Source organism: Stomoxys calcitrans, chromosome 2 (assembly GCF_963082655.1).
Source record: "Stomoxys calcitrans chromosome 2, idStoCalc2.1, whole genome shotgun sequence".
Lineage (NCBI taxonomy): Eukaryota > Metazoa > Arthropoda > Insecta > Diptera > Muscidae > Stomoxys > Stomoxys calcitrans.
In genome coordinates this window covers 187,018,406-187,046,263 of record NC_081553.1, presented here as the reverse complement: position 1 = coordinate 187,046,263, position 27,858 = coordinate 187,018,406, and the positions used below count along the sequence as shown (strand labels likewise).

The 27,858-nt window shown below is 36.3% G+C and overlaps 1 protein-coding gene across 8 annotated transcripts in view; it reads left to right on the top strand.

The window, feature by feature from the left end:
- Positions 1–27,858, top strand: part of LOC106086246 (probable ubiquitin carboxyl-terminal hydrolase FAF) — a 59,566-nt gene that overhangs the window by 28,528 nt on the left and 3,180 nt on the right. For 6 of the 8 annotated variants that reach the window (XM_059363650.1, XM_059363653.1, XM_059363651.1 and 3 more), the window contains 15 exons: positions 4,043–5,022; positions 5,093–5,350; positions 5,444–7,450; positions 7,506–8,877; positions 8,972–9,350; positions 9,443–9,758; positions 9,858–10,011; positions 10,104–10,254; positions 16,624–16,932; positions 16,999–17,110; positions 17,183–17,292; positions 17,354–17,705; positions 17,780–18,039; positions 18,115–18,691; positions 19,022–19,522. In XM_059363650.1, the coding sequence (XP_059219633.1) occupies positions 4,043–5,022; positions 5,093–5,350; positions 5,444–7,450; positions 7,506–8,877; positions 8,972–9,350; positions 9,443–9,758; positions 9,858–10,011; positions 10,104–10,254; positions 16,624–16,932; positions 16,999–17,110; positions 17,183–17,292; positions 17,354–17,705; positions 17,780–18,039; positions 18,115–18,691; positions 19,022–19,522 (7,838 nt within the window). Of the gene's footprint in view, positions 1–4,042; positions 5,023–5,092; positions 5,351–5,443; positions 7,451–7,505; positions 8,878–8,971; positions 9,351–9,442; positions 9,759–9,857; positions 10,012–10,103; positions 10,255–16,623; positions 16,933–16,998; positions 17,111–17,182; positions 17,293–17,353; positions 17,706–17,779; positions 18,040–18,114; positions 18,692–19,021; positions 19,523–24,654; positions 24,815–27,858 lie in introns of all 8 variants that reach the window. The other 2 variants (XM_059363656.1, XM_059363654.1) reach the window with 2 other exon arrangements.

The window sequence follows — 27,858 nt, the reverse complement described above, 5'->3', positions numbered from 1 at the left end:
GTGTCGGGATCGCTTATTTTTGTTCAATTTTGCAAAAAAAAAAAAAATTGAACTTTGCCGATAGCTTCGATAGGAAAAATATCAATTGATATTCATATATTTCAAGAGAAATAAACAAAAATTCAGACAAAATATAAAATATCGATAGTATCGATATTGCGATCGATATTTTGCCAGCTCTGGCTATCAATTGCCGCACCCATTTTACATAAATAAGCTCGTAGTCCTATGTGTGCCGTTATGATACCGAAAGCTATACTGATCTCTTTTATACGCCCTTGCAGTAAAAGCCTTGTCTTCTCACGATCTGGTGCTTATTTATGCACCGATTATACATAAATACAGCGGTCAAAAAAAGTATTCATCATTAGCAAAATTGATAATAAATTCACTTATTTTGGGTAATTGAAGAAAATTTAAAGTAAACAAATAATGCAGTTTTATGCAATAGTTTATTTTTCGTAATATGTTTTAAAATAAATTCAAAAAATAAATTTAATTAGCGCAAAAAATGCAATTTTATATAATAACACCAAAAACAGAACAAAAAAAGTATTCATCATTGATGTGCTATCATCAAAGTCAAATTCAAATATTATTTGGGAATCCCCCTTTTCTGTTTTATTTAGTAAAGGAGGCTTTGCCCTTGACAGCAAATATTTAATTTCATTGAAAATATAGTTTTTGTCAAAATGGGTCGTAAGCAAAACGAGGTTTCTGATGAGGTAAAAGTTTTGATAATAAAACACCACAGGAATGGTTTAACTCAAAAAACTATCAGTGAAATATTAAATAGACCACGATCTACTATACAATCCATCATCTGAAAGTGGACAGAAACGAAAACTGTTGACAATAAACCAAGATCTGGTCGACCAAAAGCACTTTCAGTTGGAGATGTGCGTTGGCTAGTGCGGCAAGTTCAGAAAACTCCGAAGACAAATGCGACCATTCTTCGTAAAAACACTATGGAATATTTAGGGAAGGAAGTTACTACACAAACAATTCGAAATACACTCAAAAGGCATAGTTACAGAGGAAGAACTGCACGTAAGAAGCCCTTTATAAATAAAATAAACCGAGTGAAAAGGCTAAACTTCGCAAAAATGTATGTAAAACAGCCCGAATCATTTTGGAAAACAGTCATTTTTGCAGACGAGAGCAAGTTTAATCTTTTTGGGTGCGATGGAAAGGTCATAGTGTACAGAAAACCAAATACAGAGCTTGAAGAACGAAACACAGTTGCTACTGTAAAACATGGTGGAGGTGGTTTAATGGTTTGGGGGTGTATGGCGGCTTCAGAAGCGGGAAATCTTGAAATTATTAATGGAGTAATGGATCATAAGTATTACATTGACATTTTAAAGAGGAATTTAAAAGATAGTGCTGTAAAACTTGGGCTTGGTAATAACTTTCAATATTATCAAGATAATGACCCCAAACATTCTGCTTTAAATACCAAGATGTGGATGCTGTATAACTGTCCCAAAGTCATTAAAACTCCTCCTCAAAGTCCCGACTTGAACCCAATTGAACATCTTTGGGAACATCTCGAACGCAAATTGAGAACGCGCAATATTTCGAGCAAGAGTCAAATGCAACAGGTGATAATGGAGGAATGGACTAATATAGACCAAAATATAACCGCTAAATTAGTCCAATCGATGTCAAACCGTTTAAAAGAAGTTATAAGACGCGGTGGTCGAATAACAAAGTATTAATTTTTTTAAATTATGTTATTTATTTTTTTGTTTTTTTGCAATGATGAATACTTTTTTTGTTTAATTTTTTTGTGTTCAGCTGTAAAATGGCCCTTTTTGTTCCAATAAATACTATTTTTTTCTTTAAAAACAATGAAATTGTGTACATATATATCACACAAGCACTACTGCATCATTAGTTTAATATGTTTTTATTCCAATTGTCTTTTGTAGACTTATTAAAAAAAAAACATTGAATGATGAATACTTTTTTTGACCGCTGTAAGCTCGTAGTCCTATGTGTGCCGTTATGATACCGAAAGCTATACTGATCTCTTTTATACGCCCTTGCAATAAAAGCCTTGTCTTCTCACGATCTGGATCTCCCCATAGAATTTTTGCCATCCTACCCCAAATCGTCTGCTTTCTCATTCCCAGTTACTTCTCTATGGCTCGGCATCTTACTGTCCTCAATCCCATGGCAGCCGGTTGTACGTACCGGGTTGACCCGATAGAGTACTTCCTCGGCAAGGGCTGCCGCCTCAGTGTAGAATACACTGCTACAACAACAACAACATCTTACTGTCCTGGTTGTTATTGCCGTTATGGCCTGTTTACTGGCCGCAAAGATTTTCATATTCAACATCCTTGCGTTTACACCACACCACCTCACGCATTCTGTGATCGCCGGGATCTCCGCCTGCAGGACCATATTATGGTCAGGCAGTCTAAACAGATCTCAGTCCCTTGCTTCTCAATGTAGATGCAGGGGTCTACTTTGTCCTCTAGCTTTGATCCATCCGATCGGAAACCTCGTCCATTCCTTCCAGGTTTCCTATCGTCGCCTCGATTATACCGTGATGGTATGAGCTGCTCCTACCCTCAATCCATTCTCCCATCGCCATAGCCGTAGTGGCTGCCTCGTCTATGTATGTATGCCTAATCTGTATGTCTATGGGTCGGATATCCAGAATAGTCCCCAGTGCCCTAGTCGGCGTTGTTCTTTTCCCTCTGCCTATGCCAAGGCAACATGTTCTCTGAACCTGTTGTATTATCCTTACGTTGCTCTTTTTCTCCATCGCAGTCCACAAAACTACTGAGGCGTAAGTAAGTATTGGTCTAATCACGCTCCTATAGAGCCAGTGGACTATCCTCGTATTCAGACCCCATTTTGAGCCTACAGCCTGTCTACATAGAGCCCAAGATTTGTGAGCATTCTCAGTACGCTCCTGAATGTGACACTTCCAATTCAGTTTCCTATCCAAGATCCCACCTAAGTGTTTGATCTTGTTAGATATCAAAATTTTTCTATTGAGAAAAGATGGTGCGTCAAATTGGTCCACCTTCGTCTTTCTCGTAAAAAGGCAGATTTCAGTTTTCTCTGGGTTAATTTTGAGACTCCTAGGTCTAGCCCAGTCGTGTTCCATCTGCAAGACCCTTTCGGCCCTTCTGCATAGCTGGTTCGGATCCTTACCCCTAAGAAGTATTATAACATCGTCTGCGTAGCAGACGGGTTCAAATCCCTCCTCAGTCAGCATCCGTAATAGGTCATAAAAACCCCCTCGATGTCAATGCATACCGCCAGTGTGTACGTTTTGACATCGAAGGATTCTTCTATTTTATGAACAACCTCGTGCATGGCAGTCTCCACCGACCTTCCGGTCTTAAGTATAAATACCACCCTTGCCTCCTGCCAGGCGTGCAAGTCCTAGGCATGCTGTGATAATTTTGGCCAGATGAGGATAGTCTGTGCCTTACTGCGGCGTTTTTTACACGAACGTTCTGTTGCTCTAGCACCGCAAGGATGCTTAAAATTGTCAAAGATTTTTCAAAAATTTCTAACTGTACCGCTGCTGACGACGTGGTAATAAGCTGTTATTACAACCGTAGATACTTCTTCGCTTCGCTATGACACTCCCTAGAGTATCATGGTTGTTTTTGTAGCCACATTTGTATATGGAGATAGCAATCTTCACCAAGAGCCGGTGCCGCCCGGCCTCTCACTAAGACTCCCAGCTGAGCTTCTCGTAATGACGATGAACACCACGCAAATCGGAGCTCAGAGTTCCAGCCCGTGTGTTGCTCATAGTTATCCCGTGCCGGTAGTAGTATCATGGTGTTTTCGAAGAGTATTTCGGTAATCGAATGGTGGTTGGGGCCTGTCGAACGAAGTATGGGTATATTACGATTTTTGTCTTAGTTTTAACATATTTTTTGTCCGTTTGACCTTGTCTTCGCTTTTGGCATGGTCAACAACTTTAAGTGATATCCCATTTATTTCTTTACATTTCGCAACTTTTTCAATCAAATATTTATCTCTTCCCCTCTATTTCGCAATCCAGGAGTGGATCATGATTGTGAGCCATGCGTTGAATTTTACCGCGGCGCATTGACCACATCATTCACGAAAATTCTCACAGATGAGGCTGTTAATTCCTGGAAGTATACCATACATCATTGTATTTTGATCTCTTGTGGCAAACTTTTACATTTGATTGCCATCCATATGACACGTGATAATCCATATCTGTTGGACTTGTTGGCGCTAGTCTTTGATCCTGATAACAAATACAATACATTCAATGCCGCCCGGCAGCCGGAATGCTATTCACCACCCGACCACCTGTGGGGTGTATTGGATGGTAATAAAATGTTTGCAAAATCACCACCAGAGCCGAAAAATCCCCGCGGCTGGCTGGTAGATTTGATTAATCGCTTTGGCCAGCTCAAGGGTTTCGATAATCTACAGGAACGTTTCAATCGTGGCCTATTGCTGTTGCGCAAACAACAAGAACAGCAAGCTGCCGCAGTGGCCTCGGGTTGTGCCAAAGCTACCGGTTCGAGGGCCATGCTACAGCCGGATCCAGAACAGGAGAACAAATTGACGTTGGCCTTAATCTATAGCCTATTGCGACCATTTGGCCAGTGCTATGAACTCTTGACACCAGAAACAATTTCCAAATATTTTATGCCAATTTGGAATGTGGTGCTGGATTTACTCGACAGCTTTTCGGATGAAGAATTGAAGCGTGAAGCCAAGCCGGAGGGACGCAACGACTACATCAATGGTATAGTGAAATCGGCGCGTTATTTGGCCAGCCGCTTGGCAGGGCAAGAAGAGCTCATACGAAATTTGGAAATGTTTAGGCTGAAAATGATTTTGAGGCTTTTGCAAGTGTCCAGTTTTAATGGCAAAATGAATGCCTTGAACGAGATCAATAAGGTGTTGACTTCAGTGTCATATTATTCGCATAGAACACCACAGCTGCCACATTGTATGTCCGATGACGATTTGGACTGGTTGACGGCGGAAAGAATGGCGGTAAGTGAGAAGAGGTGTGTGTGTGTGTGTCAAGTTCCTTTAAAAATGTTGTCCATATGTTTCCTTTTAGGCCTGGATCAAGGAATCAGATGTCTTGGGTATAGTCCTCAAAGATTCTTTGCACCAGCCTCAGTATGTCGAGAAATTGGAGAAGATAATACGATTTTTAATCAAAGAGAATGCCTTGACTTTGGAAGACTTGGACGCTGTGTGGAAGGCCCAGGCTGGCAAGCATGAAGCTATCGTTAAGAATGTGCATGATCTATTGGCCAAATTAGCTTGGGATTTCACGCCAGAACAGTTGGATCATTTGTTTGAATCATTCCAGGTAATTGTCCACAACCATAATCCATTGTAGTATCCTAAGTGCAAAGTTCACACTAATTGTTCTTGTGACTATGGTTTTTTTTTTGTTTTTTAGGCCAGTATGACTACTGCTAATAAACGCCAAAGGGAGAGACTATTAGAATTGATACGACGTTTGGCTGAAGATGATAAAAATGGTGTGATGGCCCAGAAGGTATTGAAACTCTTCTGGACGTTGGCTCATAGCCAGGAAATACCCCCAGAAGTCTTGGATCAGGCCTTGGCTGCGCATGTGAAAATCTTGGACTACAGCTGTTCTCAGGAACGCGATGCACAAAAAATAGTTTGGTTAGAAAAATGTGTGGCAGAACTGAAGATTGGTGAGGCGTGGGTGTTGCCAGCCCTGCGTTTAATTAGAGAAATCTGTTGTCTCTACGAATCGTCTCCCAGCCATGCTCCCCGCTCACAGCAATCTCTTAATCGCCAACAAGTCATTGAAAGGCTGCAGAATGACTACTCCTTGGTGATATTGGTGACAAATAGTCTGACCTCCTACATGGATAAGATAAGAGCCATGATTGTGGATATGCCCAATGTGGACCATGCGGCACTGTGCATTGATGGTCGTTTTCCACACAACATGCAAATTTCAGAACGTTTGGACTTTCTTAAATTCCTCCTAAAAGATGGCCAACTCTGGCTGTGCGCCGACCAAGCCAAACAAATTTGGCATTGCTTGGCCGTCAATGCTGTATTTCCTTCAGATCGCGAAGAATGTTTCCGCTGGTTCGGCAAACTGATGGGTGAGGAGCCGGATCTGGATCCCGGCATCAACAAGGACTTCTTCGAAAACAACATACTGCAATTGGATCCTCATCTGCTGACGGAGTCGGGTATTAAATGTTTCGAAAGATTTTTCAAAGCTGTTAATTCCAAAGAAGACAAACTGAAGGCCATACATCGAGGCTATATACTCGACAATGAGGATTTGATAGGCAAAGACTATTTGTGGCGAGTCATAACGACGGGTGGTGAAGAGATTGCCAATAAAGCAATAGATTTGCTCAAGGAGGTGTCCACGGCTTTGGGGCCACGCCTGCAGGAGAATATTTGTGATTTCCATGAAATGTTTATTGGCGAATGCTGTGAACGTTTGCGAGCCCACTATACGAACATTATGATAATAGGCAAATCGTTGGGTAGCAACAATGTGGCTCCCATGGTGCCTGACGACAATAACCAGGCCGATCAAAACGATTCGAAAGATTCTAAAATGCGCATTATTGAGGCCGAAAAAATGTGCCGCATTCTTAAGGTCCTACAAGAATACATCAAGGAATGCGATCGCTCATTCAATGGCGATCGCACCCTACTGCCTCTGGTGCGTGCCACACGCGGTAAATATACTAGTCTTTATATACGATTTCAAAATCCCGGTAGACCCATTGACGACATTGAGATAACAACGCATAATAATGAAATGGTTTCATCATTCAAACGGAATTTGCTGAAAGGCATTAAGGGTTCATCGACGGCGAACATTAAGGTGGACCTCCATTACAACAATGGGGAATTGATAGAGATTGGTGATGAAATAAATCCCTTGGTGCATTATTCGATTAGGGATAAAATGATTCTTACAGCAAAGCTGACACCAATAGGTGCTGGGCTGGCTAGCAGTCCCGATACCTCCAGTGACTCAAGCACTGGTTCTCCCCCCAGACCTTGTCCGGATATGTCGCGTGTAGAATCGGAAAGCACCTTGCCTGGAGTGATTATTTCCCAGAATTATCAATACACCGAATTTTTTCTTAAACTCTATCAGCTGGGTAGCGATTTGGAGCATGGCCGTCTGCGTGAAAGTGCTAAAATACTGTTGCACCTATTACCATGTGACCGCCAGACTGTTAAAATGCTACAAGTCATGTGTGGCATGACAGAGGCAACGGGTCCAGCAAGCGGCAGTTGTTCTGCTCCCCCACTATTGGCGGGTGATCTTGTAAATGTTGCGGCAAAAGATGAGGAGGCCAGTACTAATGTCAGCGGCAGTGGTGTCAGCGGCGGTGGTAATGGTCCGCCCAGCAATGAAGGTGGCCAACAAGGCAGTCCAGCCAACGAACAGGTCAGTACCAATACACATGGGCTTTAAGTATTTGAAAAGAGCTTTTCCTTTGCAGATTAACCTTCAAGATTGTACACCGGAAATGCTGTTCTTACATCCCACCCCAGCCCAAGTTCACTATAACCTATGTGTGCTTAACAGCCTCTTGATTCCTGCTTTGGACCCTTTTGGTGAAAATGCTTTATTAATACAATCATCATGGTTACATTCAGGTTGTGCCCATTTTATTTTGGAACTATTGACCAAAAACAATTTCTTACCCAATGCTGACATGCACACCAAGCGTGCATCATTCCAGTGTGTGCTGAGACTAGCCAAACTTTTCCTATACATTGTCGGCTGTGTACTATCGCGCGTCGGCGATGAGCCAACGCTGTGCGAATACGATGTTGGTTCGCGTTCACAGGTGGAAATTCTGAAACAAATACTAACCTCAATACCAAATACCTCAGAGATTACTTTAAGGGCCATCTCACAGAAATTGGCTGAAAATTTAGCTAGTGAAATGCTATCGGCTAGTCCTGAGGGCGAACGGTGTCGCGTATTGTTCGCATCCACGTTGCAGTGGTCATGTCCCGATATATCGACCATTAAAGCCGTTGTTCAGTTGGCCTGGGCATCGTCGTGCGGCAATCTTCAAGCTTTGGGTACGAAAAATGATTTTGCCGACGACACCTCAATGCCGGATAATCAGGATTTTATGGTGTGCAAAGAGGCTTTAGAGGTGCTAACAATTTCATTGGTTTTGAATCCCAGTGCCAATGAAGCTCTTAACGCCGATGCGTTATGGTCAAAGTTCATTACTTCGCTGATTTTGAAAAATCAGTACCGGCATGTGCGTCAGGTAGCAGCCGAGCAACTGTTTCTTACCTGCACCTACTGTGCCGGAGACAGACGTCCTTTTGCCTACATGGTTAATTTGCTGGTGAGCTCGCTGAAGACCTTGGTGCCTCAACATGAGGCCACCTGTGCTGATTTCTTCCAATTGCTATGTCGCACCCTGTCCTACGGCTGTTTGGTGAACTGGCCACTGAATGTGGGAGAAGGTTTGTTGGCCGAAGAAATCAAATGGCTGCAGAAAATAAGAGAAAGTGTCACTAACACTGGCGACATACAAGTGCATGAGGACTTGCTCGAGGGCCATTTGTGCTTGGCCAAGGAATTGATGGTTTTCTTGTTGCCCGAAACCAAAGCTCAACTAAATGATCTAATACATGAGCTAATAGACGCATTCTTGTTCACCGCCTCCAGAGAGTATTTGCATTTACGTAAAACTGGTAAATTAAAAACCGAAACTGCCCCGCCTCCGGTGTGTCGTAGTCCACACACCATAGCAGCTGCCTGTGAATTATTGATAGCATTATGCCAGAATTGCGTTCCTAATATGAAGCTATTAACAAATACTCTAATCGATTTTGTGTGTACAGGTAAGTTCGTTTGTTTGTTTGTTGGGTGCCTCCTTAAATCATCAGCACTAAGTGCATTTGTGATTCTCATTCCTTCTCGTTTTATCGTTTTTAGATACAGACCCATTGCGTGAATGGGACTACTTGCCACCTGTGGGTGCGAGACCAACCAAAGGCTTTTGTGGTTTGAAGAATGCTGGTGCCACCTGCTACATGAATTCGGTATTACAACAGCTTTATATGGTACCCTCAATACGTGTGGGTATTTTAAAGGCCGATGGAGCTGCTACAAATGAGAACGAAGATTTTAGTGGCGAACCCGAATCGAATGCCTTGGGCGGCGGTTCATCACTTTTCAATTCCAATGATGACAGCAATGATGTGCGTAAAAACTATCATGTTGTCATACTGAAACATGTACAGGCCATTTTTGCCCATTTGGGACATAGTTCATTACAGTTCTATGTGCCCCGTGGTTTGTGGACACATTTCAAGTACGTCTCTATGTCATAAAGAAAGTGATGGCCGTGATACTGAATGTCATTATTGTGTGTGTTTTTTTTTTTTTTGCTTGACTATCTTACAGACTTCAAGGAGAACCAGTGAATTTACGCGAACAACAAGATGCAGTGGAATTTTTCATGTCTCTTTTCGAAAGTCTAGATGAGGGCCTCAAAGCTTTGGGCCAGACGCAACTAATGAACGCTACACTGGGTGGATCGTTCAGTGATCAGAAAATCTGCCAAGAATGTCCCCATCGTTATTCCAAAGAGGAACCATTCAGTGTTTTTAGTGTTGACATACGAAATCATAGTTCGTTGACAGAATCTCTAGAACAGTACGTTAAAGGTGAACTCTTGGAGGGCGCTGATGCATACCATTGTGATAAATGTGATAAGAAAGTAAGCCTATTGCCCCTCTAACTAACTGTCTGTCTGTTTGCCTGTTTGCCTGTATTAAACATTTATTACCATTACCCCATGTTGTTGTTTACCTTTTAGGTAGTTACAATTAAGCGGCTATGTGTAAAGAAATTACCGCCTGTATTAGCCATACAATTAAAACGTTTTGAATACGATTACGAACGTGTTTGTGCGATTAAATTCAATGATTATTTTGAATTCCCAAGACTTTTAGATATGGAGCCCTATACAGGTAATTGTCTAGAAACCCAGAGACGACATACACATACACACGACTAAAATGTACATATTTTTGTTTTTCTTCCTTTTTCGTTTTCATTACAGTATCTGGCTTAGCCAAACTTGAGGGTGAAGTAATCGAAGTTGGTGACAATTGTCAATCGAATGATGAGTGTACCAAATACGAGTTGACTGGCATTGTTGTACATAGTGGTCAGGCCTCAGGCGGTCATTATTTCAGCTACATTCTATCAAAGTAAGTAGTAAAATTCAAATTATTTTTAGTGGGGGATATGCTGAAAGGAAAAGAAAATTCATGAAATAAACTGACAAAAATCTGCATATAAAATACATGACAGCATTGGTTTTTACAATACATGGGAATATGGGTGTTATTTATTTAAGTAGGCATTTATAGCTGATATGCTGTTCATTTGTATTTATTATACCCTCCACCATAAGATGGGGGGTATACTAATTTCGTCATTCTGTTTGTAACTACTCGAAATATTCGTCTGAGACCCCATAAAGTATATATATTCTTGATCGTCGTGACATTTTATGTCGATCTAGCCATGTCCGTCCGTCTGTCCGTCCGTCCGTCTGTCTGTCGAAAGCACGCTAACTTCCGAAAGAGTAAAGCTAGCCGCTTGAAATTTTGCACAAATACTTCTTGTTAGTGTAGGTCAGTTGGTATTGTAAATGGGCCATATCGGTCCATGTTTTGATACAGCTGCCATATAAACCGATCTTGGGTCTTGACTTCTTGAGCCTCTAGAGTGCGCAATTCTTATCCGATTGGAATGAAATTTTGCACGACGTGTTTTGTTATGATATCCAACGACTGTGCCAAGTATGGTTCAAATCGGTCCATAACCTGATATAGCTGCCATATAAACCGATCTTGGGTCTTGACTTCTTGAGCCTCTAGCTTGCGCAATTCTTATCCGATCAGAATGAAATTTTGCACGACGTGTTTTGTTATTATATCCAACAACTGTGCCAAGTATGGTTCAAATCGGTCCATAACCTGATATAGCTGCCATATAAACCGATGTTGGGTCTTGACTTCTTGAGCCTCTAGAGTGCGCAATTCTTATCCGATTGAAATGAAATTTTGCACGAAGCATTTCGTTATGATATCCAACAACTGTGCCAAGTATGGTTCAAATCGGCACATAACCTGATATAGCTGCCATATAAACCGATCTTGGGTCTTGACTTCTTGAGCCTCTATAGGGCGCAATTCTTATCCGAATGGAATGGAATTTCGCACGACGTGTTTTGTTATTATATTCAACAACTGTGCCAAGTATGGTTCAAATCGGTCCATAACCTGATATAGCTGCCATATAAACCGATCTTGGGTCTTGACTTCTTGAGCCTCTAGAGGGCACAATTCTTATCCGATTTGAATGAATTTTTGCACGAAGCATTTCGTTATGATATCCAACAACTGTGCCAAGTATGGTTGAAATCGGTTCATAACCTGATATAGCTGTCATATAAACAGATCTGGGGATTTGACTTCTTGAGCTTTTAGAGGGCGCAATTCCTATCCGATTTGGCTGAAATTTTGTATGACGTATTTTATTTTTACCTTCAACAACTGTGTCAAATAAGGTTTAAATCGGTTCATAACCTGATATAGCTGCCATATAAAATGATCTGGGACCTTGACTTCTTGACCCCTAGAGGTCGCAATTATTATCCGATATGCCTGAAATTTTGTACGACGGATCCTCTCATGACCATCAACATACGTGTTTATTATGATCTGAATCGGTCTATAATCCAATACAGCTCCCATATAAATCGATCTCTCTATTTTCTTGAGCCCCCAAAGCGTGCAATTCTTATACGAATTGGCTGAAATTTTACACAGGTCTCCAACATATAATTTAATTGTGGTCCGAACCGCACCATATCTTGATATCGTTTTAATAGCAGAGCAACTCTTTTCTTATATCCTTTTTTGCCTAAGAAGAGATGCCGGGAAAAGAACTCGACAAATGCGATCCATGGTGGAGGGTATATAAGATTCGGCCCGGCCGAACTTAGCACGCTTTTACTTGTTTTTAATTTAATGTTTAGTTTTTTATTGTAGTGTTTTTATTAAAATTTTGTTATTTTTATTTTTAATTTTTTTTGTTTTTCTTACAATTTTTTTATTTATTTTTTTATTGTTTTATTATTTTTTAAATTATTAATTTTTTTTTTTATTTTTTATTTTTTTTTAAATTTTTTTTTTTATTTTTTTAATTGTTAAATATTTGGTTTTAATTTTAATATTTTTTGTGATTTTTTTTAATTTATATATATATTTTTTTGTTTTTTATTATCTTTGATTATTTTCTTATACATTTTTTACTTTCTATTATTTTCTTATATTGGGTTGCCCAAAAAGTAATTGCGGATTTTTTAAAAGGAAGTAAATGCATTTTTAATATAACTTAGAATGAACTTTAATCAAATATACTTTTTTTACACTTTTTTTCTAAAGGAAGCTAAAAGTAACAGCTGATAACTGACAGAAGAAAGAATGCAATTACAGAGTCACAAGCTGTGAAAAAATTTGTCAACGCCGACTTTATGAAAAATCCGCAATTACTTTTTGGGCAACCCAATATTTTTGTATTAGTTTTTTGATTTATTTTTTTTTTTTAAATATCTATTTTATCTTTATTTTTAATATATTTTATGTTTTTGCATTACTATTTCTCATTTTTTTATTTTATATTTTCATTTATTATTTTTTATATTTTTTTGTATTTTTATTATTTTTTATATTTTTCTTTTATTTTTTATATTTTTTTATTTATTATATTTTTTTTATTTATTATTTTTTATGTTTTTATCTGTTAAATCTTATATTTTTATTTAATTTTTGTATTGTCTTAATTTTTTATTTATTTTTGTTATTCTTTTATTTTTGAAATTTATTTGTTTGTTTCCGTTATTTAATTTTTTTATTTAATTATTTTAATTTCATTTTTAAATTTTTTTATTATTTATTTGTTTGATTATCTTTTTTATTTTGTTTATTATTTCATTACTTTAATATCTTTTTATATATAATTTTACATTTTTTTATAACATTTTATTTTTTTTTTAATTTTTTATATTTTTTATATCTTTACATCTTTTTATTTTTAATTTTTATTTATTTATGTATTTTTAATTTTTATATTTATATATCTTTGTTTTTTATTTATATATTAATTGGTTTTTTTGTACATTTGATTTATTTATTTATTAATTTTTTTATATTTTTTTCTATTAATTTTTCAATTTTTTTATTTATTTTCCATATTTATCTATTTTTTGTGCAATTTTTGTATAATTTTTTTATTTTCATATTTTTTTTGTATTGTTGTATTTTATTCTACATTCTATTTTTCTTTTTGCATCTTTTTTGCGCTGCTATTTAAGCACGCCACATATGCCTTACATTTATTTGTTTATTTTTGTAATTTTTTTGTTATTAATATTTTTTGTTTATTTTCTTCATTTAATTTATTTTTATTTCACACTTATTTTTTATTGTAAAATTTTTTTATATTTTATTTGTTATTTTTGGTTTTGTTATAATATTTATTTTGTTTATTATTTTTTTGCTTTATTATCTTTTTTATTGTTATGTTTTTTATATAATCTTGTATTTCTTATTCTTATATTTTGTTTTTTCTTGACATTTTTTTTAATTTTTGTTTATTTTTATTTTGTTTTTCTTGACATCTATTTTTAATTTTTATTTATATTTATTTTTTTTTTGTGGTTTATTTATTTTGGTTTTTTATTTATTTTTTTGTGGTTTATTTATTTTGGTTTTTATTTATTTTTTTTATTTATTTATTTTTTTTATTTATTTATTTTTATTTTTTTTTTATTTATTTTTTGTTATATTTATTTTTTTATATTTATTTTTTTATATATATATTTTTTTTATTTTTGTTATCCTTTCATTTATTTGTATATTTTTGTTATTTTTTTTTCTTCATTAAATTATTTCTATTTAATTTTTATATTTTATATATTTTTTATTATCTTATTTTGTTTATTATTATATTTTTATATTTTTTATATAATTAAAATTTTTTTTTATAATATTTTATTTTTTATATGTTAAATTTTTTATGTTTTTATTTATTTTGTTATATTTATTTATTTTGGTTTTTTATTTATTTTTTTTAAATTTATTTTTTTATTTATATATATTTTTTTTATTTATATTTTTTTATTTTTGTAATCCTTTTATTTATTTGTTTATTTTTGTTATTTTTTTTCTTTATTAAATTATTTTTATTTAATTTTTATATTTTTTTATATTTTTTATTATCTTACTTCGTTTATTATTTTTTTGCTTTATTTTCTTTTTATATTTTTTATATAATTTAAATTTTTTTATAATATTTTATTTTTTTTATGTTAAATTTTTCTATATTTTTATTTTTTTATATTTTTAATTTTTTTTATTTATTTTTTTTTGTTTTTTTATGTATTTAGTTTATTTATTTTTCATTTTATTTTTTATTTTTTCAATTTTTTTTTTCATCATTTTTTTAAACATTTTTTTATTTTTTTTTTGTATAAATTGTTTATTTTTATATATTTTATTTTTCGTAGTTTATTTTTTTATTTTTATGTCTATTTTTCTTTTATTTTTTTATTTTGCTTTTTGTATCTTTTTTGCGCTGTCACTTGCCTTAGGGTTAAATTGTTATCTTTATTTGTTTATTTTTGTATTTTTTTTGTTATTCATATTTTTTATTTATTCCCTTCGTTTAATTATTTTTATTTTATTTCCTATTTATTAATTTTTTATATTTTTACATATTTTTATTTTTGTCCTTTTTTTATTTTTGTATTATTTTTCTTTTTTATAATAGAAACAGATAATTTATAAATATATATATATATATATTTTTTTATTTATATATATATATATATTTTTTTTTTTTATTTATATATATATATATATATATATATTTTTTTTTTTATTTATATATACATATATATATATATATATATATATATATTTATATATATATTTTTTTTTTTTATTATATGTATTTTTTTTAATTATTGTTCTTTATTTTTACTTGTGTTTTTTTTATTAATTTTCTTAATTTTTTAAATTTGTATTTTTTTATTTTAAATTTTAAACTTCTCCTAAGCACCTTTCATTTCAACCCCATATTGCTACGGACGGTGCATCATATGTTTTGGTGGTTTTTTTTTTTGGATCCGGGACCGCTCCCAGACCGTTGGTCTAGGAATCCAATATAAGATTTGTACTTTACTATAAAAAACTTTCATTTGGGCCCCACATTGAGGCGTGTGTTGGGGCATGGTTAGCTTCGAAAGCGGATATCACAATGGTACTCTATTTTGAAATACCTTCCTTTTGAATACCATACTGCGCGAATCGATATATGTTTCCGTTTGGGCGTGTTTCAGTGTGGGGTGATCCCCCCAAATACCTCTCCCAAAATTTACATACAAAATCGTGTTTTTGGGTTACAATAAGGATCAACACAAAAATTCACTAAAATCGCTTCATCCAACTCCTTAATCTGGCGTTTTTGAGAATTAGTTTATGTTACTTTTATATTATACTAACTGGCCTAGTATGCTTCGCTACACCCTAAAGTGTTTGCGGCCCTTTTTTGTCAAGGTTCAAATAATAGTTCAAAAAATAGAAAATTGTCCCTTTTGGTAGACATGTCCATTTGTGGCCTAATTTCTCGGTGGGGTGACCCCCCCGGAAATTGACACAAATTTTTATATAAGTTTCGTATTCTACCCTTAAGTACCTTTTGTTTGAATCCCATATTGTCTCTATCGGTGTACATGTCCGTTTGCGTGTGGTTTTTGGGTTTGGGGCGGCCCCCATGGGACTTGACCCCAAATTTTAATTCAAAAATTTCGTATTCTACTTTCTATTACATTTCATTCGATAGCCATATTGCCACAATCGGTAAACATGTATTTTTGGGCGGTTTTTGGGGGTGGGAAGTTCCCCCCGACACTTGGGGTCAAATTGTTATATCAAGTTCGTATTCTACTTTTAAATACCTTTCATTTGATACCAACATTGTCCCAATAGGTAAATATTTCTGTTTGGGGGGGCTTTTGGGTAGGGCGTCCCCCACGGCGATTTGACCCCAAAGTTTTATAACAATATTTTTGTTTTTGGGTTAACATAAGAGGGCATACCAACATTTCGATTAAATCGATGCACCAATCTCCAAGATCTGGCGGTTTTGAAAATTGTGTCCACTGTGGTCGGACTTGTATGGAAAGTGCGTCCAAAAATACGCAAAAGCCACACTTATTACCCGATTTCGTTGAGCTTTGGAACGGTGAGTTGTTTTATACCTACCGATGTCAGAATCGGGTATTTCGATATAGCTGCCACATAGACCAATCTGCCGTTTTTTAGTCTTAAGCCCATTATTTATTATATTTTTTGTTTATTGTTGTTGCTTTATATAATTTTTATTTAACATTGTTTTTTTTATTTGTCATTTAAAAATGATTAAAAAAAAAGTTGAAGAAATTAAACTTCTTACATTACAAATAAAATATTAATTTTTCTTTTAAAATTCTTAATGTTTTTTAGGAATCCCTCCACTGGCAAAGAACAATGGTATAAATTCGATGATGGTGAGGTTACTGAATGTAAAATGAACGAAGATGAAGAAATGAAAGCCCAATGTTTCGGTGGCGATTATATGGGTGAAATATACGATAGCAATCTTAAACGTATGCAATATCGTCGCCAAAAACGTTGGTGGAACGCTTATATGCTATTTTATACACGCTGTGATCAAAAACCCATACAATTTGAACCAAGTGTAGAGCAACTTTCATTAGCAGAGAGTCGTAATTTTGTATTGCCATTGCCAAAACCCATTGAGCGGAGTGTAAGGTATGTGCGATTACAAAATGTCCAATAGCTAAAGGGTATTCGATTAATTTGTTTTTTTTTTTACAGAAATCAAAATATACGTTTTCTACATTCGAGGAGTATATTTTCTGTAGAATTTTTTAATTTTATCAAAAAATTGGTTAGTTGCAGTATTCATTTGATAAGAGCTGATAAAATGGTAAACCTTTGAATTATATGACTGTAATTGCGTCAAGTGATTCTATTTTCCCCTCGTTAACATTTTACACAGACCCCTGCCATTGAAGAGCTATCTCTATTGGGTGTCCAGTTGGCCTCACAATTTCTATTTCATACAGGTTTTCGTACCAAGAAAACATTACGTGGACCAGTTATTGAATGGTAAACTTGCCAGTGTTTTAAATGAAGTTTGATGTAATAGAAGTAATGTCTCCTTGTTTAGGTATGATACACTGTCACATCATATACGTTTCTCATCGGCCGTTCGTAAATGGTTTGCCAGCAATGCATTGCTTAGTCCACCAACACGTTTGGGCGAATACATTTTGATAGCCCCATCACCGGAAGTTCGTACTGTTATTGTTAAATTAGTTGTATTCTTTTGTCATTTTGCCATCAATGATGAGCCGCTGGCTGGCTATGAGGGCAATAATTTATGTGAACAAATTCTCATAAGTGTTCTTAAGTTATTAAAATGTGAAGTAGCAGATCATGGTAAACATTTGCCGCATTATTTTAGTTTATTTAGCATGTATGTTGGTTTAGGCATACATGAGAAGCAACAACTTTTAAAGGTAGGTGTTTCGAAAAGAAGTACCATTTACCGTTTTTTTTTTTGCATATAATCCCTTTATCGTTTATGTTTCAGTTAAATGTTCCCGTTATATTTATGCAAGTGGCTTTGGATGAGGGACCAGGTCCTTCTATAAAATATCAATACCCCGAATTAAGCAAATTACATCAAGTTGTATCCCAATTAATACGCTGCAGTGATATTGCCGATAGATGTCAATCGTCTAATCCCAATGCTAGACCCCTACCGAATCCTTATAAAGATACCAGTATAAGCTATGAAGATTTAATGCCTTTATCACCAGAATGTGTTGATATACTATTCAATAGAACGGGGTAAGAAGAAATACATGCATAGTTTGTTAACTTTTAGTATTTTAATAAGACACTTCTTCACTGTCTTTTTTACAGTTACATTAAGAAATTAATCGAAGATACCAATGTCGGCGAAGAGGGCCTAAAACTTTTACAGTATTGCAGTTGGGAAAATCCACATTTCTCTCGTGCCGTTCTCACTGAACTCTTGTGGCAATGTGGCTTCGCTTATTGCCATGATATGCGTCATCACACCGAATTGCTACTTCATATTCTACTTATTGAAGACTCGTGGCAACATCATCGCATACACAATGCTTTAAATGGTGTCGCCGAAGAACGTGAAGGTCTGCTCGAGACAATACAAAGATCCAAGACCCACTATCAAAAGCGAGCCTATCAAATAATAAAATGTCTTACCCAATTATTCCATAAATCACCGGTGGCTTTGCAAATGTTAAATTCTAATCCTTCTGTGGGTAAACATTGGAATATTGCCGTGGAATGGCTGCAGGACGAATTGGATCGTCAGCGTGGCATAGGCTGCCAGTATAATACGTATTCATGGTCACCACCTGCACAAAGCAATGACAACACAAATAGCTATATGTTGGAGAGATCGCATTCGGCAAAGAACACCTGGTCGATGGCATATGAACTGTGTCCAGAAGAGGTAGGTGCAAATATTATTTCAACTGTGGGGTATTTTGCCAAAGTGAAAGTGGCAAACAATAACAAACAATCCCAATAATAACAACCAATCCCAATAATAACAACCAATCCCAATAATAACAATCAATCCCAATAATAACTACCAATCCCAATAATAACAACCAATCCCAATAATTTTAAATCAACTGATTTTCCCATTGGTAAATCAGCTGATTTTGACATACTACAAGCGAACCAAAACGTTGCATTTAAAGTGTTCACACATAATTAGTCTTCACTTGACTCAAATGTTTGCTTATTGTTTGTGATTGTTTGTTCTAATACTCTCTAGGAGCAGGAAGAGACCAATGAATCAGACGCTGAAACCAATGAGGAAACCCAAAGACAACAACAGCAGCAGCAGCAACAGACGACATCAACAACAACCACAACATCAAAGCCTACAGATGAACAACAGAAGGAGCCTGAACTTAATGTTATAGCGGATTTAATACGCAAAAATATGCCATCCGAAGAAGAGTCACAGCAACAACAACAGCAGCAAAAACAATCGAATGATTCATTTTCTACAAATTCACGTTATAACAAAGTTGTTATTGGCCTAGCGCCAGGCTCATCCGTTGACTGGATAGGAGGCAACACATTTGGCGGAGGCAGTGGTGAAACACAAACAACCCTTAAATCTAATATAGATAGTAAAACAATGTCGACGACAACAACGGGGTCGCCATCCTCCTCAACGGTGGCCATGACTGAAACACAAACAGAATCATCGTCAAATATAAATGGCTTAAGCAGTAATTTAAAACAAATGTCTCTGTCACCAAAAACGGTAAGTTGTTTTTTTTTTCCTTCAAAAGAATTGTCATAAATGTTAACAACAGCAACAACGTGAACACACTACCCTAGAATGGGTGTGTGTGTGTGCGAATGTTGATTGGACACTATTGGATCAAACAATATATAGTATATATTTTAGCAAGAACAACAACAAAAGCCACATACATAGATTCATGGTTAATGGTTAAAGTTATGTTGGGTCGAATTGAGGGACCCTATATAGTAGATCGGCCAACCGTATATATATCAAAGGCCTGCTCAAGACCATTCATTTCTGCTTTCAAGACACACTAAAAATCATAGAGTATTTGAAGAACTGAAATCTTAGTTTAAAAATACAACATTGTATGAGATTATTGAGAACTGAATTAAACAGATAACAAGACGTCAAGAAAACGAGATGAGTGAATGCGAAACAAGTAAAAGTGTGCTAAGTTCAGCCGGGCCGAATCTTGGGAACCCACCACCATGGATTCTGCTTAAATGTGGGAGCTATATCTGGTTAAGACCAATTTGGATCGTACTTCGCGCAGTTGTTGAGAGTCTGGTAAAGGCTCAAGTCGGGAGATCGGATTATATGGGAGCTGTATCATGTTCTTGACCAATTTGAACCGTATTTGGCACAGTTGTTGGGAGTCATAACTGATCACCATGTACAAAATTACAGCTAAATCGGATGAAAATTGAGACTTCCAACGCGCACAAGAAATGAAATCGGGAGATCGGTTTATAAGGGAGCTGTTTCAGATTATAGATCGATTTAGACCGTACTTAGCACAGTTATTGGAAGTCATAACAGAATACCACATGCAAAATTCTAGCCAAATCGGACAAAAATTGTGGCTTCCATTGAATCGGGAGATCGGTTTATATGGGAGCTATATCCAAATCTGAAACGATATGGCCCATTTGCAATCCCCAACGACCTACATCAATATAAAGTGTCTTTGCAAAATATTTCAAGCGCCTAGCTCTACGCGTTCGACCGCTATCGTGATTTCGACAGACGGCCGGACGGGCAAGGCTAGTTCGAATCAGAATGTCGAGACGATCAAGAATATATATATCTTTTATCGGGTTCTAGATCAATATTTCGAGGTTTTACAAACGGAATGACTAGGTTAGTATACTCCCATCCTATGGTGGTGGGTATGAAAAGAGCCCTTCAGCAAAAAGAAAGATTGATTCAGATGTCAGTGAATGCACATTGTTCAATGAAGGTATTCGGTATTACTTTTCTTGTCGTCTGCTTTCGTTGTACGATATTCGTACGAAGACAATGTGCTTGATTTGGCAAAAGCATGCGTGGGTACGCCACACGCCAATTTTTTTTATATGAGAAAGCAAGAAGTTTACAAACAATTTGTGTGATCAGTTCATCTATTAAAAATGACAGCGAGACGCTTTCATATACAGCGAGTAATTTCTCATATCCCGCAGTAGCGGCAATGAATTCGAGAGAAAAATACTCTCAAGCACTGAATGGTGATTGTTTTTCAAAATTATCTACTCAACACCGTAGCGACGATGAATTCGAGAGAAAAATACTCTCAAGCACTGAATGAAATTATCTTCTCAACAGCAACTTTTTCGTTTTACTCTATCTTCAGTATCTCCCTCTTCAGTAGTCTTGAAATACAACATCATATGGGTTCAGCGTTCACGAGTTCATCAAAAACAGTCATCAATGAATGGTTTTGTGCAGGCCTTTGATATGTATAAAATGACTGAATGGCTTCCAGGATTCACTAATAGAAGGTTAGTTCACTTAGGAAAATATAATGTGGATAGGATGTCAAACTGCCAATTAAAAGTGTCATCAAATAGGAGAAAACGTAATCAAAGAATAAATGTAAAAAGAGAACAAGTTGAAATCCTCAATGCCAAGTACTGCCAAAAATTAAAAAATTGTATGTCGGCTGATCGTTTGGCTTAACCTTATTCAGTGAATCTTGAATGGCTTCGAATATACTCATAAATTAGGATATCAGTTTCAGACCTCTTATTGGATCTGTTTTCACGTTATGGGTTGTTATCGCATGTTGTCGATAGACTTTAATATACCTTTGCATTATTCATCTCATCGGCTTCGCCTAGATCGTCTATGGTTAACATCTCGTAAACCATCGACCGTATAGTATTATGTGTGACTGTTTCTGATAACAGTTGGTTAATGGGTTTACTGGTTTTGTGTGAACAATCTTTTGTAGACAAGAATCCGGAGTCTACGAACTGACATATCGTTTAACAAAAGTTCATCATTATAGTGTCTCATGAGTCCCCCGTGAGACGTGCGTAAGTAAAATTTTTGACTCGTGAGCGTGCGTGAATGTCGGCATAAACACGTCATGCCTGAATAGTATTTTTTCTCATTTAGATTCCATTGAAGGATATTGTCCGGCTATAGACAATTTCGTTCAATGCTTTCTATTCAAAGAATAGCACAGCAAAGAACTTGCAGAAGTAGAGCAAAAAGTGTGATGTTGCTCAAAAGCATTTTTTTTCTTGTTAACGTGCGTGACCGTTTGTGAAAAACCGCTCAAGTACACATTTCTAGTTCATACGACGTCGATATTCTCCATCAACGCAGATCCAAAAAGTTTACAAAGACTTCAAATACTCAAACACTTCAAGTACTAGCTCGTCGAGAGGTGACTTTGTGCCTGAATAGCTTGCTTTATCCAAAGTAGTATCTGTTAGCCGATTCTTCGTTGACGTTGGTGCCGAGGTAGATAACATTGCTGACTTTTTTAAAGTCACAATTCCCAATTTTGTATATTTTCCCGCTGTACAGGGCTTCGTGAGAGTTGATACCATCTCCATTTAATGGCACACCCACTTTATTGACTCTCTTTCTATCTTTTCAAAGTCTACAGTTAATGTGTGTGGGTTACCAACCTATAGTATCGATGTCGTCAGCATAGGCGAGTAGCATGAAGATCCTTGTGAGTAGTATGCCACACCTATTCGCATCTGCAATTTCTATAATCTTCTCCAACAGAAAATTAAAAAGATATATAAGCTGTTTTCCTCGTTTGGCATTGAACGGTTCGAAGAGGTTCTTTCCTATTTTAACTGAGGAACATGTAGGCAGCCTTGTAGTCGACGAAAAGGTGATAAGTGTCCACCTGTTCTTTATGGTTCTTCTTCAGGATTTGACGCAGTGTGAATATCTGGTCTATGATGGATTTACCAGGTCTAAAGCCGTGATGGGATAGGACCCATTTATACCATTCCCATTAAACTTTTTGATTTTTAATCTTTCACACAGTACTTTAGATAGTATAGTATTTCCCTGTACAAAAACAAACAAATTTGCACAAGAAAACCACCGCAGAAAATGTTTTCTTATGGTCTCGCCAGAATTCGAACCCAGGCGTTCAGAATCATAGGTACACATACTAACTTCTGCGCTACGTTGGCCTTATTTTTCTGTAGTTGGCACATACCCATCGGCTGCTGTCTTATTGTTCTTCAGTGGATATCATTCTGAAAAGGCGGTATGTTCTGCATTTTTGCGGTATCCTCATCGGCAACACTATTGGATACCAGTAGTTTGATGGAAAATATTCTTTCCATAGCCTAAGCACAATTACAGTATCTATTGCCAGATTTCCTTCTTTGTCTCTGCAGAAGGCTGTGTCTGTACCATAGCCATCGGTTTGATGTTTGATTCTTTGGTGAGATATCTGCATGTCATTCTGACTCCTGAACATATCGATTCTCTCGCACTTACTTCTTTCCATTTCTCTCTTCTTTTTGGGGAAGGATGTGTCTTGGCTAAGACGCGGATTTTTCATGCAGTGCGATGCCATTGCAACGCTATATCATCGTGGTAGAGAGTGCATTTGGCTCAGTCGAGTGGAGTATCTGTTGCCATCTATTGTGTTTGCGGCTTTTCAATGACCAGCTTCGCCACGCAACAAGGTATTGATCCAAATCAATGTTTGTTCTTATCATTGATTGGTAGTCTCACACTGGAATTCATCCAGCCTTCCATCTATTACAACGTGATAAATTTATTTTCTCGGGTTTTGATCGGATGAGAACCTCGTAAATGTGGTCTTGTGAATATCACGGTCTTCAAATCTGGTGCTGCTTTGGGAGAAATAACGTAAATATAATAAACAAGGTTTTTTGGCGCGGCGAGTCTCAATCTAATATTGAACGTTCTCTCCTGGAGTCTGGATTTTCCAAAGGAAGGATCAAAAATATTCTCCTTTCCTATTTTGACATTACTCTTAGTACGAATTAAAGTTAATGTGCAAGGTAGAGATAGTAAACTATCGTTAATCGCAACATTCGATATTTTCGATATTTCTAATTATATATGTCGATAGTATCGATACTATCGTTAATTTCCCATCACCTATATTTCAAACGAAAATTAGAAGTAAAAGTCAGGAGTTCTATTTATATAGAAGAAGGAATATCAATGCACAAATTGAAGTCAGTCGAAAAAAATATTTTACAAAATTGTAGCCTAACCGGATGAAAATTGCGCCCTCTATAGGTATCGGATTGCTTTTTTTTCAATTTTGCATAAAATTTAACTTTGCCGATAGTATGATTAGGAAAAATATCAATCGATATTCAGACAAAAAAATAAAATATCGATAGTGCCATCGATATTGTGCCAGTTCTAGTATCTGGGGTGTATCTGGAAACCTTCTCTGCATACTATTTAAACATTCAAATGCATTTTACTATGATTATTGTAAGACATAGCACAAGGTGTCACATTCTTCTACCATACCGATGAGTCATCTAAGCTGTATTCTTCGATTCAATTACTGGTGGGGGAGTTACAGCACTCGTTTCCCTACAAAGACGAAGGAGACACGATCAGGCCGCAATGCCATTTAGCGTCGAAGATAATTGTTAGGGTACTAGTAAACATTTTTTTTTGGGCAAACTGAAATGTTTTTGGGTAATATATCGGCTTTTCACAACTCCTTAAACATAACCATGATGTGGTGTTGTTGATAATTTTTCATACCCTCTTACTCATGTTTATTTTTTTTATTAAAAAAAACTACATAAAAAAATCAATAATTTTATCTTGTTTGACCCAATGACCAAAATGTAAAATGAAAAAAAAAAAAAATGCAAAAAAAACAATAGCGTACAATGGGCAACAGTAAACAGCAACAACTTCAACAACATCTTCATCAACAACAATTACAGCAACATCAACAACAATTACTCCAACAGCAACAACTACAACAAAAACAACAACAACGTGGTAACACTTCAAGCCGTTTAGTATGATTTGCTGTGCCAAGTTAGTTTTTTCTTTTAGTTCATTCCCTTTTTGTTTTTTTTTTGTAATTTTTTTTTTTGTGTTCTAAAGCTAACTACAGAACCACAGCAGCAGCAGTAGAGTGTTTATGTTTACCCATGTGTGTGTGTGTGTGTGATATTAATTTTCAATAATATTCACTTTTGTTTTCGGTTGCTTTGTTTTCACCACTTAATTTCTTTCTCGCCAAAGAATACAATAATAAGCAAAAATATTTAAATTTTGTCCATTCGATTTTTGTAAGAAATCATTTGCCATGGAAATTGATTTGCTCTCATTTTATTTAGAAATAATACCCATACGAAGTAATAAAAAAGCACCTTGGCATATCTTCAACTAATTTGTAGAATGACTATTTTTTTCTTTGTAAATGTTTCCTCTAAGGGGAGTTTAAATAAATTGGTTTTCGTTAATAATAATATTGGAATTATAGCTCATAGTGCAATACTCTAAGAGTTAGTCAGACTGAGAATCTGGGAACAAATGAACCAATATCATCACTAAAAAAATCGTGCTAAGTTCGGCCGGGTCGAATCTTACATATCCTCCGCCATGTATCGCATTTGTCAAGTTGTTTCAATTACTTTTTCAAATATATATGAGCTATATCAAGTTATTGACCCATATGGACCGTACTTGACATGACGTTCAAGTCATAGGAAAATATGACCTCGAAAATTTCAGGCAAATTGAGTAATAATTGCGCCCTCTAGAGGCTCATAAAGTCAATATGAGAGATCGGTTTATATGGCAGCTATATCAGATTATGTGCCGATTTAGATCATTCTTGGCATAGTCGTTGAAAGTCATAACAGAACACCTCACGCAAAATTTCAGCCGAATCGGTAAGAATAGCGCCCTCTAGAAGCTCAAGAAGTCTTATCGGGATATCGGTTTATATAGGGGCTATATCAGGTTATAGACAGATTAAGATAATACTTGGCACATTTGTTGGAAGTCATTCCAAAACGATATGTGTAAAATTTCAGCCAAATCGAATAAAATAAATTGCGCCCTCTAGAAGCTTAAGAAGTCTACTCAGGAGATGGGTTTATATGGCAGCTATATCAGGTTATAGATAGATTAAGATCATACTTAGCACAGTTGTTGGAAGTCATAAAAAACACCTCATGCTAAATTTCAGCCAAATCGGATAAGCATTGCGCCCTCTAGAAGCTCTAGAAATTAAGACCCAAAATCGGTTTATATGAAAATTTATACAATCCCAATACTAATCTCAAGCTAAGCTCAAAAATAAACGACCCCACGACTGTAGACTTATGTTTGACGTTCATTGTATTTTTATACCCTCCACCATAGGATGGGGGTATTGGGGGTTTATTCCCCCTTACTCCGTTATGGCCCGGCACCCAAACGATGCGGATTGTGCCATTCTCATAGAAGGCATTCATCTCCTTCTTAGACTGCAAGACTGTTCGTGACATTACTGTCTTGGTTGTTATTGTTCTTATGGCCATTTTACTGTCCGTAAAGATGTTAACTCTTCGTGTAAGCACCACACCACCTAACGCTTTCCGTGATCGTCCGGTTCTTTGCCTGCAGGACCGTATTTTGGTCAGGCAGTCTAAAACAGATCTCAGTCCCTGGGTTCTCAATGTAGACTCCCATGCCCGCTCTGCCATATGCAAGACCTTTTCGGCCCTTCGAAGTATTTTAATGTGTTTTTTCTTTAACGCTTGATGTTTGTGTTCGTTTGAGCGATTTCTTAGTATATCTATGCTGTGGAGGTCTTCGAAAGAGGTCTGTGGAGGTCTGTGGAGGTCTTCGTATGTTTCGGATCCCCCAACTGGCAGCAGAGAATTATTCCTTCAAGCTGAAATAGGTGATGCGGAGGACACCATTGCAGATATGTCCCCCCGTATTTACCTTTCCCACGATTAAAGTATTTTCCGATGCATTATCAAGGTTCTGTTTCCTAGCCCAGTCTGATGTGGGTGCGGCTTGGGTTTATCGAGAATCCCTAACCATACTCAAGAGATATTATAACTAGACTCCGGATTTTTATGCAAAATCTAAAAATTTTTCATCTATTTGGTAAATGCGTTGCTATATTACATATTGAACGGGAATTGAAGTTTTTAAGTCAATAAAAAAAATTCCATCACATTTGCCAAATAATAGATACGAAAATTTCGATTTTGCATAAAAATCCGGTCTCTAGTTATGACTTCCGACAAAATCACGACTCTTGAGGTTGTGATTAGTATTGTGAGTCGTGATTTTCTCGTAAGTCATGATTTTTCGCGAGTTCTTCGTTAGACGTGCATGAGAAAAACGTTTGTATAGTGTGTGCGTGCAAGTGAATGGCACACCACAGAATTGATATTCTTGTCCCCACACTATATTTGGTCTGTCCATGCCCATGCCCATGTAAATACCGAGTGGTGAGTTTCATACTCACACCGGCTTATTTGAATTGTAAAGCAACTGTTGGCATATTTTTTCTCGTGAGCATGAGTGAAAAATAACTCAAGTGCGCATCTCTAATCTCTAGGCTTTGGTGCGTCATAACTTGTCTTACCGGGTTTGGGTATAAGCACCACCCTTGTCACCTGCCAGGCCTTCAAAGTGCAGGCAAGTCCCATGCACGCTGTGAATATAGCGGTCAGGTGGTGGTGTCGCCAAGTTGTCTGCTTCTCTCTGTAGTAACGCCGGAAATGTAAGATGACATTTTTCACATGTATTAAGACATCAAACGAAACATCTCATGCTAAATTTGGTACAGCTTTAAAAGGGCATATCAGATGAAAGATATATATGGGAGCTATATCTAAATCTGAATCAACTTAGATGAAATTTTTTACACGTATTAAGACGTCACACGAAACATCTCAGGCTAAATTTGGTAAAGATCAGACCAAAATTGTGGCTGCTACAGCTTTAAAAGGGCACATCGGATGAAATATATATATGGGAGCTATATTTAAATCTGGACCGATATTTTTTTTTTCAAAATCAATAGCGTTTATCCTTGGAGAAAAAATGGGACTTATGCAAAATTTTGT